The 11,034-nt window shown below is 38.4% G+C and overlaps 1 protein-coding gene across 9 annotated transcripts in view; it reads left to right on the forward strand.

Annotated features, from left to right (window-relative positions):
• Positions 1-6,460, forward strand: part of ACC (acetyl-CoA carboxylase) — a 108,298-nt gene extending 101,838 nt beyond the window's left edge. For all 9 annotated transcript variants that reach the window (XM_088258644.1, XM_088258645.1, XM_088258648.1 and 6 more), the window contains 7 exons: positions 214-391; positions 902-1,038; positions 1,490-1,581; positions 2,973-3,038; positions 3,571-3,741; positions 4,668-4,808; positions 5,229-6,460. In XM_088258644.1, the coding sequence (XP_088114770.1) occupies positions 214-391; positions 902-1,038; positions 1,490-1,581; positions 2,973-3,038; positions 3,571-3,741; positions 4,668-4,808; positions 5,229-5,360 (917 nt within the window). In that variant the 3' untranslated portion in view covers positions 5,361-6,460. The remainder of the gene's footprint in view (positions 1-213; positions 392-901; positions 1,039-1,489; positions 1,582-2,972; positions 3,039-3,570; positions 3,742-4,667; positions 4,809-5,228) is intronic.
• Positions 6,461-11,034: the final 4,574 nt, after the last annotated feature.

Consider the following 11,034-nt stretch of genomic DNA (forward strand, 5'->3'; position numbering starts at 1 on the left):
TTCCCAGACGTGATACAGAAGCATCTAGGCTTCCTGACAAACCAACTGGGAATGCGGCGACACTCATGTCTCACCGGGACTGTGTTTCAGACATGTACGAGCAGGTGATGTGAAGTCCAGGGCGGAGATCGTGTGTGCGCTCCGGCGCGCCAGCGAACTTACTGTATATGGATTCTCGGCACTCGAATGTGTCATATTCACTCTGTGTTCCAGACATGTACGAGCAGGTGATGAAGTTCGGCGCGGAGATCGTGTGTGCGCTGCGGCGCGCCAGCGGGCCCGTGCTCGTGTACATCCCGCCCGGGGGCGAGCTGCGCGGGGGCGCCTGGGCCGTGGTGGACCCCACCATCAACCCGCGCTTCATGGAGATGTACGCGGACGCCGAGTCCAGGTAACGCAAGCTCCGCCCCTGTTTATACAATTCAGAGTTCATGTTAGTCTTATAGTATAGGTCCTCACCAAAGACTTGATAAGATTGGAATATTACAAGGCATCAATGTCTCAATTAGTTCCGCCAAAGGTCCTTCTGACTTGAGTCATCATTTTGTACACGTGGAGCCGTATTTCAGCCATTCAGGTTTTTCAGGAGGATATCACTTGGTGACTTAAGATGTGACTTGTTCTTCTTCTTCCTGGCTACATCCCAATTTATCGTCTCTGTAGACTGCTGTGGGGCCAGCTCTCCCTGTCCTCAGGCTGTAGGTCCTTCTGTCATGGACAACGTCACCTAGGCCATGTCTTCCAACCATGTATGTATTATCTTTGCAGCATCCACGAGAAGTGACTTGTTAACTTGAGATTTGACTTGTTTACTTAGATTTGACTTGTTAACTTGAAATGTGACTTGTTTACTTGATATGTGACTTGGCAACTTGAGATGTGACCTGATTTATTCTTGCAGAGGGGGCGTGCTGGAGCCGGAGGGAATGGTGGAGGTCAAGTTCAAGGGGAAGGACCTCCTGAAGACCATGCACCGCGTGGACACGGAGCTGGAGCGGCTGGACCGCGACCTCGCCGCGCTACGACTGGGGGCCGACGGTGAGCCCACTCCTGACCTGACTGCTGACCAAACGTGACCTCGCACCAGCCTTTACTTGCCAATCGTCCCCACTCCTGACCTGACCACTGACTTATCGTGTGAATAGTGACCTCGCAATGCCACACCTTCTGCGGGCATTCTGGGCCTATATCCGCCAATAATTCTCACTCCTGACTTGACTATTGAAGAATCGTGCCTTCACACCAGCACACTCCTGACCTGACTGCTGACAATCCTGACCTCACACCAGCACACTCCTGACCTGACTGCTGACAATCCTGGCCTCACACCAGCACACTCCTGACCTGACTACATACCAACTGTGACCTCGCACCAGCACACTCCTGGCCTGACTACTGACCAACCCTGACCTCACAAGGCCACGTCAGAAATGCTTATTTAAATTTCTTTAAAATGATCTAATATTACTTTAAAAAATTTTGTTTCCAGATCACAAAAAAGCAGAAATAACTGCAGAAATATCTGCCAAGGAGAAAGAAATCAAAGAGAGAGAAAAACATCTGATGCCTATTTATCACCAGGTATATTTAATATATATATAATAATAATTTATAAGGTGTTTTTTATAGAGGTATACAAATTCCAATTTCCTGCAATAAATTGATGGTGGCAACCGCCGTGTGGCATGTTGCGCCATCTTGTTGAAACCACAGTTCAGTCACATCAACGTCATTCAACTGAGGTACAAAAGTCAGTAATCATGCTTCTGTAGCGCTCTCCGTTGACCGTAAAATTCAGGCCGGCACCGTCTTTAAAAAATATCTTCTTTATCTTCAAACCCTTATCCGCATCCCAGTGGTGCATAGGCCACTGCATCATATAAACGCAGTGTCATCTTAATCGTTAACACACGAAGGAAAAGCGATCAGCCCACCGCTTCTAGGGTAATATTGAATAAATATTAGGGTGAAAAAATCACTTATATTTATTTGAGACCCCCCTCTGGGAATCGAACCGGGGACCTCCAGAACGGTGGCCGAGCGTGCTGCCCATTGCACTACGGAGGCGAACGAAAAAAATATGAGCCAATGATTCCACCTGCCCGTAAAGTACACCAAACAGTGACTTTTAATTGATATAAGGGCGTCACAACAAAGGCTTCTGTTTCTACCGTATTTTTGAATAGGGATAACCTATACCTATTCAAAAATACAGTTGCGGACATTTCTGGATTCCCACAATGGATCATTGTCAGACGGGAGGAATATCTAATTTATCATACCCAACCTATAAAGGACTGTATTATACCAATTAAAATAAAGAATAAATGAAAATAATAATTTCGGATTCATTCACAATGGATCTTTATCAGACGGAAGGAAAATCTAATAAAACATACCCAACCTATAAAGGATTGTATTAGACTCGTGAAGTGTTTATAACAGCCGATATAATCAATATTTTCATTCATAATTTCTTTTGGAAAATTCGCCTTCGAAAAAACATTATTTTCGTAAGTTGGCAATGAATGACGTCACAGAAACGATGGACTTATTTTAATATTGGTAACATTGCTAAATTATTGGCGGCTCTACTTGTTAATGTCTATGGTCCACCCTAACTCTCCCCTCCCCTCATATTAGTATAACACAAATGGTAGTGTAGTGGTAAACAAACAGTCCACACCACTACTAATACAGCTCTATAAACTATAGACAATAAACCATGTGACGTCATAAAACGTTCAACGATGGAAATTTTTTGACGTATGCGAATGCACGTTTTTTGTTTTATTCAAATACCTAAAGTTTAAACCTTCATATCTCCTTTCCCTTCAGATTTCAATAAGAATGTTATCGATAGTCTTGTGATTTTTCATATTAATTTATTAGCCAATAAACCAACATCATGACAAATCTATTGTTTATTTAAAACGACTATTCCAATAGTTTAATCCATTAAATGTTTTCAGCTCGCTGTGCAATTTGCTGAGCTTCACGACACCCCGGAGCGGATGCTGGAGGTCGGAGCCATCACCGTTAGTATTCAGTTTTTTAGTCCAGTTTCAAAATGATGGCTCTCTGAAGAGTTCTTCGAGGTGGTATGGACATGTGGAGCGAATGGATAACGAGAGAACGACTAAGAAAGTATATGTGGCAAATGTGAGCTGGAGAACGGAACGAAGACGACCTAAAAAGACAATCAGATCAATCAGAACCTAAAATCTGGCAGTGTCAAAAGTCTGCGTAGTCGGAGGGCATGTATGACTAGATGTCCATACATCCATACATGTGAAGGAGGCGAGGAGTGTATGTCAGGACAGAAAAGATTGTGGCATTCCATCCTCTGCCTACCTCCGTGTCCATCCTAACAGCATAATTTTCAAACACCGTATGATGCGGAATGCATGGAAACACGTGTCATAGTACATTTTAAGAAATAGTGGTATTTACTGAGTAAAACTTAAAAATTAAATTAAAAATGGACAGGTTTTACCACAAAGTGACTGCCGAATCAATTAATGAAGTATTACTTAATAAAAGTGAGACTAATATCTTGGATTTTGCCAGGAAATCATCTCGTGGAGGAGCTCTCGCAAGATCCTGCACTGGAGGCTGAAGCGGCTGCTGCTGCAGCACCAGGGCTCCCGGCAGCTCCTGGCCGCGCGGCCCGACCTCGGGGACGGCCAGGCCGCGGCCATGATGAGAAGGTGGTTCGTCGAGGACAGAGGGGCCGCTGAGGTAGGCATACTTTCTTCAACTTTCCTCTCTTTGGCAACCTCTGCCGAGCTCTATGGTCGGCCCTCGAAGTAAATACAAATACATATACAAATTTATATGCATTTGCAAGAAGAATCCTTTGTCTTTTTGGAGACACATATCGCTCACTCCTTTCAAAAACGACATAAAGCAAAAAACTTGATTTTTCAGGAGAACGTTTTTTAAGTTAAAAAATATAATACAATGTATTAAAAAATTAATATCAAGCCACTTATTGAACTTTTTACTGTGCAACAGATCTTTTTAGGTAAAACCTGAATGTTTTTTCTCCATTTGAAAAATATTTAGTATATTTAAAAAAATAATTAAACAATACCTTTTATTCAAAATGCAAAAACAACACTTTCTGCCCTGTAGCGGGTAAATATTAAGTTTAAAATATACCGCTTTTGCTGGGATATAGTACATTTTCTGGGCATTTCGAAAACATGCACAACTAAAAATTGACAATTTTTTATTTATGATGTTCTTGAAAAGATTGAGCGATATACGTGTGAACGGTTTTCCTCTGAGAATATAAGGAAGGGAAATGTTTCACTTTTATTTATTTTTTTACAAAAATGTTCGTGCGTGGGCAAATGGTTTGCACGGATTACAGTGCGCCCATAAACCTCCACCGCTGCCCCCTCAGAAGATGCGTTTAAATAAGGATGGTACCGTAGAACGGGGCTACTTGAACTTTGATGTGTTACTTGAGCCCAGTGCAAAAAAATATTTAGATATGTATTTGGTCTACAATAATGAACGTATGGACATGATTCATTGTCTCCCTGACAGGTGACACTTATTGTCACAATACGTTCATTATTGTAGACCAAATACAGATTTAAATCTCTAAGGGTCTTGTCTAAGGACAAGAAGACTAATTGATGTGTTTGCTTGGGCAGGGCTACCAGTGGGAGAGCAACAACCAGGCGGTCTGCGAGTGGCTGGAGCGCCAGCTGTCGGAGCCGCAGTCGGTGCTCAGCCAGAACATCCGCGCGGTCACCAAGGACGCGCAGGTCTGCCGCATCAAGGAGTGCCTGGACGTGAGTACCGACATCTCGTGATATCATGCGCGTCGAGACAACCACTCCGCAACGCTGAAAGTATTACTACTGGTGCATGAGACACTGTAACACTGTGTGCACTGCGATACAGTGCCCTATGCACCATCGGGTGCAGAGAGGAATAGGCAGATCTGCCGCCTCAAGGAGTGCCCCTCGTCTCATTCCGAGTGATGTCTCTGCGTGTCGAGACAACCACTCCATAACACTGAATATATTACTACAGTAAAAATTACTTTGTCAGCCTCCGTAGTGTAATGGTCAGCACGCTCGGCTACCGTTCTGGAGGTCCTAGGTTCGATTCCCAGGGGAGGGTAAATGGAAGTAAAAATTAAAAGTAGATTTTGTATATTAAAAGCAAGTTTTGAGTATAAATTAATCAATTTGTTCCGATGTCGGTAGACATGCCCCGAGGTGGCCATGGACGCGGCGTCCGAGATCTTCCGACTCCTGTCTCCGTCGCAGCGCGCCGAGGTCATCCGCACCCTCACGCAGGTCGAGCTGGAGGAGGAGAAGCAGCAGACCAGCCAGTAACCCGGAGATCATCTTCAACCATCTTCTCAAATTGGCAGCAGAAAAAAATCCATTGATTCGGCAGTCACTTTGTGATAAAATCTATCCATTTTTAATTTTAGTTTTACTTAAATACCACGTTTTTTAAATCTACTGTGACACGGTGTTTGAAAATGGTGCGAAATGCATTGAAACACGTGTCACACGGTAGATTTTAAGAAATAGTGGTATTTACTGAGTAAAACTTAAATTAAAAATGAGAGATATTAACCCTTCCCTTACGGTGCTAAAAACTTCCGCGTGCACCGGTGATATGTATTTTGTACACCATATGAAAATGTGGTTTAAAAACGGGAAAAATGTGAAATATTCCTAAATGTTGCTTTTATTGACCATAGTTGAAGCTGAAATGTAACAATTTTGTAATTTAATCTCTGGTAATTATCTGAAAACGAGAAAAAAATACATCGCAAGTAGCCGCAATAGCTGGCGTAGCAACACGACCGCCGCGTAAGACGATCTAGGCACTGCTAAACACGCTATGAGATGCGCATATAATGACATGAGAAACGTTGTATTGTATATTGGTGATTTAATCCCTGATTTTTTCAAAAATAATTTATTTCCATCGCTGCAAATGAATATCTTTATATTATAATACTTTCATGTTTTACATAATTATATTACGGAGGAATACAAAAATTGTGAGCCCGTATCTATTATATTTTATATTGATATTCTCATTTTCAAAGTGGAGTTGTAGTAAATACATATCACCGGGAGGGGAAGGCTAAAACATTGTTTACGGGGAACTTTTAAAAGCGTCTTCAACGGTTTCTTTCCAATAATATCCTTTATATGACCTAAAATAAAATGTATACCCACGCATAGGCCATGCCTTTGTGGGATCTTTTTTTGTATTAATATAGAATAGAATTTTTTGTACTTGTAATTATATTACATAGTGAAATGCAAGATAAAGAAGTAAAAAAACATACTGTTGGTAGAGAGCGGGAGACGCTTGCGAGCGTTCTATTTGCTTACTTTAGGTAGAGCGCGAGAGACGCCTGCAAACATTGTACAGATGAGAATCGGGTTTGTGGTTACTTGTGATTAGTAAACACCCTACTTAGAATACTAATTAGGGTCGGGGTTGATGAAAAAACCGCCTGACAACAATTTGTTAGTGGAAAAATTCATTATCTGGGATTACAATACGATTTCTCTTTATTTTTGGTAGCGTTAAACTCTTTCACTATCGATAAAACCGCCTGTCAGGTGTTAACTCAAACTACATGACACATATCGCTCACTCCTTTCAACAATGTCATATATCAAAGATTGTCAATTTTCAGTTGTCCATGTTTTCGGAATGCCCAGAAAATGTACTATATCCCAGCAAAAGCGACATATTTTTAACTTAATATTTACCCGCTACAGGGCAGAAAGTGTTGTTTTTGCATTTTGAAGAAAGGGTATTGTTTAATTATTTTTTTAAATATGCTAAATATTTTTCAAATGGAGAAAGAACATTCAGGTTTTACCTAAAAAGATCTGTTGCGCAGTAAAAAGTTCAATAAGTGGCTTGATATTTATTTTTAATATATTTTATCATATTTTTATACCTTAAAAAGGTTTTGATATATGACGTTGTTGAAAGAAGTGAGCGATATGTTTGTACAAAGTATACTAGGTCTTGTTATTGTATAGTTAAATGATAACCTTCGGTTAATATGAACGTGGGCTCATACAATCTGCTAAAGATTAAAAACAAACCAATATAAGATAATTTTAAAGTAATTTTTTCTATACTATAATAGTTTTTTTTGTAAATTGTATACCGTACTAAATTTAGTCTCACCAGACAAATTATTTATATAAAAAAATATGAAATATTTTGAGCTGTTCTAGAATCTGTTTGTCGTTGTTAAAAATGTAATTTTTAAAACGATAATATCAAATGTGTTTAAATATGAAAATAAAATGCTCGTATCACACTTTTGAGTTTATTTTATGCAGTATAGACACGATTAATTTTGAGAACTGTGGATGTTCTACAAAAACGAAAAAATTTAAATTTGCAAAATTTATTAACAAATGAACAGAAAATATAATTATGTTTATATTAAAGTTTTTCGTAATATAATATCGTTAAATGAAATCAACTTTTTAGACCGGAATTCTGAAAATGCCGTGGCTGTCAAATGTGTTCATGCCAAATCAAAAAATAGTATAGAGTATTTATATATTTATATATGCATGGTATTTATGCATGGTATTATGGTACGTCACTACGTACCATAATACCATACATAAATAAAACTTATTAACCTTTTAACCGCGTCAACTTTGTTCCTGAGAGACGCCCATACGCGGCGGTATTTCACCGTTTTTAAAATGATTACTTTTATCATGTATTTAGTTAAGAAACCATTTATTTTCCTAAACAAAAACGTTCAATGGGATTCATTGTGCCTTTTTGGTACTCTATAATACACGTGTGTCACATTATTCTTGAAATATATCGTAATATAAACAAATAAGATCGTAACAAATAAATCAAAGCACGCATCGTGTGTCACTCTTACCCACTGGCGATGCGTAGCGTCGAGAGTGAGACAGATATAGGGCATGATTATGGCGCGGACTAATTACCGACCGCAAGAAAAATCAGGGATCTGTTCTTTTATTTATCCTTGTGATGTTACAAATTATTAGTCAGATATTTCAACAGATGTCATGAGGCCAATGATTGACGTATTATTTTATCCAAAGTTCCACACCATGAAAAAATCCCTCCAAGTTGAACTGAGGTTCGAAACTTGGAGCAATGTAAAAACACATACGGTTATGTCAGCCGCGTATGGGGCATGTTTTATGAAAACACATACGGTTATGCGAGCCGCGTGGATCCGGTTAAATACCACTGTATTTAATAAGTTTTACTTATTAAATACCACTACGTATTTCTTTAATTGTATTGTGAACAGTGTTTGACAATGATGCGGAATGCATCGAAACACGTGTCACAATAAATTTTAAGATATACAGGTACATATTTACCAAGTAAAATTTAAATTAAAAATCAAATATTTTTGTCTCGCTCATTCTCAAACGTGAGAACTCGTGTGAGCGAGATGGAAAAACTTTGAGGATTGATTCACATAAGAAACTCCTGTTATAATATATTTTGTATTAGAAAAGCATTGTTAACTTTGTTGTATGGTAATATAACACTCTCTTTATCATTCATCCTTCACTTTGTGTAATAAATACCACTCGAAAACCCCCGATGCCAATTTTGCAGTCGAGCGTCTACCCCACTACACCACGGCGCCTGTCAAATGTCTACATTTGACCTGATGATGGAATGATTATTTTGAGGCCAGTAGTCACGAAGTAGTGTGTTTTTCAAAGTGGTACATATTACACAAAGCAAACGATGAATGATAAGATGGGTGACTTTCGTTAATTTTAAAGCTGTGCTATAATATTTCCTAAGTAGTCTCAAAATTCTTTTTAATGTTTTTTTCTTGTTAAATTGCGCAATGTGATATGTACGGAGTGTGGTTGGAAATTTTGGTGGACTTTGAAATGGTGCGATGCGTGTGATTGGATATTGTTATTGAAAATAAACTTAAAAATTTATCACGTATGAAAAAATATAATATTTTTTTTATAACATTTTGAGTGTGTCCAAATACCTCTTCACCTAGTGATTCAAGAACAAGGTTTCTAAATTGGTTCATATATATAGAACTTCCAAGAATTTGAGTAGTGTGGTTGTCAATAATGGGTAGAAGTGAACAAGTATTTGGACACACTCAAAATGTTGTAAATAAATTATCCGGTCAAATTATAAGCTTAAATAATAAAAATGAAAATGGTATTTTCTGGCGTTTCTCATGTGTGTGATTATAATCCAGGATTCGGACCTCACATACTAATATAAGAGTTTCTGCTTAGTAAAAAGCTTCTTAACATCTCACCAATAGATGTCTCTAGTGAAGTTCTAGTGATTCAAGAACAAGGTTTCTAAATTGGTTCATATATATAGAACTTCCAAGAATTTGAGTAGTGTGGTTGTCAATAATGGGTAGAATTGGTGAATGTTACACGCGTGTAAAGTGATCACTTAAACCAGCCTATGACGGTCGTCAGCCCCGTAAATGCCCAGACTTCCATATTCTTCTTCATCTTTGATGAGATGTCAAAAATAATATAATATTTTCTCGTGAACATTCATATGTCTGCTAGTTTGGTCCACAAAGAACCCGAATATTGTCTCGCTGATACTTTTAGCAGATCAGCTGACTAAATGTTCATTTACAACTAAACTTCACCAATGTGTAAAGGCAACTAGCCGTAACTCAAGTTGCGGCTGTTTGGCGTAACACGGCTCAAAGCATTCTCACAACTGGCCTCTATCATATACAATCACAGATTTTGCTCCATCTCTTTCCTTTACCGAGATATTCATTATCCAAATAGCCGCAAATTGTATTAATTTGATATTTGTTTTGGAAAAAATCATTATTTTTAAAGTCGTTTATCTCAAAACTTCTGTTTTTAACTTACGGCTATTTGCCTTTGCACATTAGCACAATAAAACCTTGATATAACAGACATCTATGTACGGAACAGATAGAATGGATAAAAAAACTGGTTACAACATTTCTTTTAGTCTAGATGTAATATTGTGGTATGTAATATGTATAATCTATTATTTTTGACATCTCATCAAAGATGAAGAAGAATATGGAAGTCTGGGCATTTACGGGGCTGACGACCGTCATAGGCTGGTTTAAGTGATCACTTTACACACGTGTAACATTCACCAATTCTACCCATTATTGACAACCACACTACTCAAATTCTTAAATAGATGTCTCTAGTGAAGTTCTAGTGATTCAAGAACAAGATTTCTAAATTGGTTCATATATACAGAACTTCCAAGAATTTGAGTAGTGTGGTTGTCAATAATGGGTAGAATTGGTGAATGTTACATGTATGTAACGTGATCGCTTAAACCAGCCTATGACGGTCGTCAGCCCCGTTAATGCCCAGACTTCCATATTCTTCTTCATCTTTGATGAGATGTCAAAAATAATATGAAAATAACTCCTGTAATTGGAGATAATCCAGATTTTGTGAACAAGTATTTGGACATACTCAAAATGTTGTACGTATAATCTATTTTCAAAATTGATGATTTCGGACTAATTTTGTGTTTTCAAATATAGGATTTTCAGCAAAAAATATTCAGGGAATTTGAAATTTGAAGATTTCATTGTGAATGAATCATAAACAATATAATGTGCATTTTTCCTTTTTGATATTTAATATAAATTGTCTATACATTAGTGATTTACCTTATGAAAGCGAATCAAATATGTATGAATATTTATTTTTAAAATGTTATATCGATTTTAGTATGCATAGCAATAATATCTTATTGTAACGGTGGTAACTGACCGGAGCATTTTGTCATAACGTAACGTCGTAACATCGCTCGCGGCGAGCGTGTTACGTTACAGCATCGCTGACCTCTGTCAGCGATGCTGTAACGCTGCTAATCGCGCTCACGCGATCAGAGCTCATTCAGAACACAACTGCTTGCTTGTGGTGCTCAGTGTTGCCATATGCCAAACCTAAAAATCTGAATTACAGTCTAGAAATCTGCATTAAATTAGTA

This window comes from Brachycentrus maculatus, unplaced genomic scaffold (genome assembly GCF_059751285.1).
Source record: "Brachycentrus maculatus isolate JH-2025_06_01 unplaced genomic scaffold, ASM5975128v1 h1tg000101l, whole genome shotgun sequence".
NCBI classification, from domain to species: Eukaryota; Metazoa; Arthropoda; class Insecta; order Trichoptera; family Brachycentridae; genus Brachycentrus; species Brachycentrus maculatus.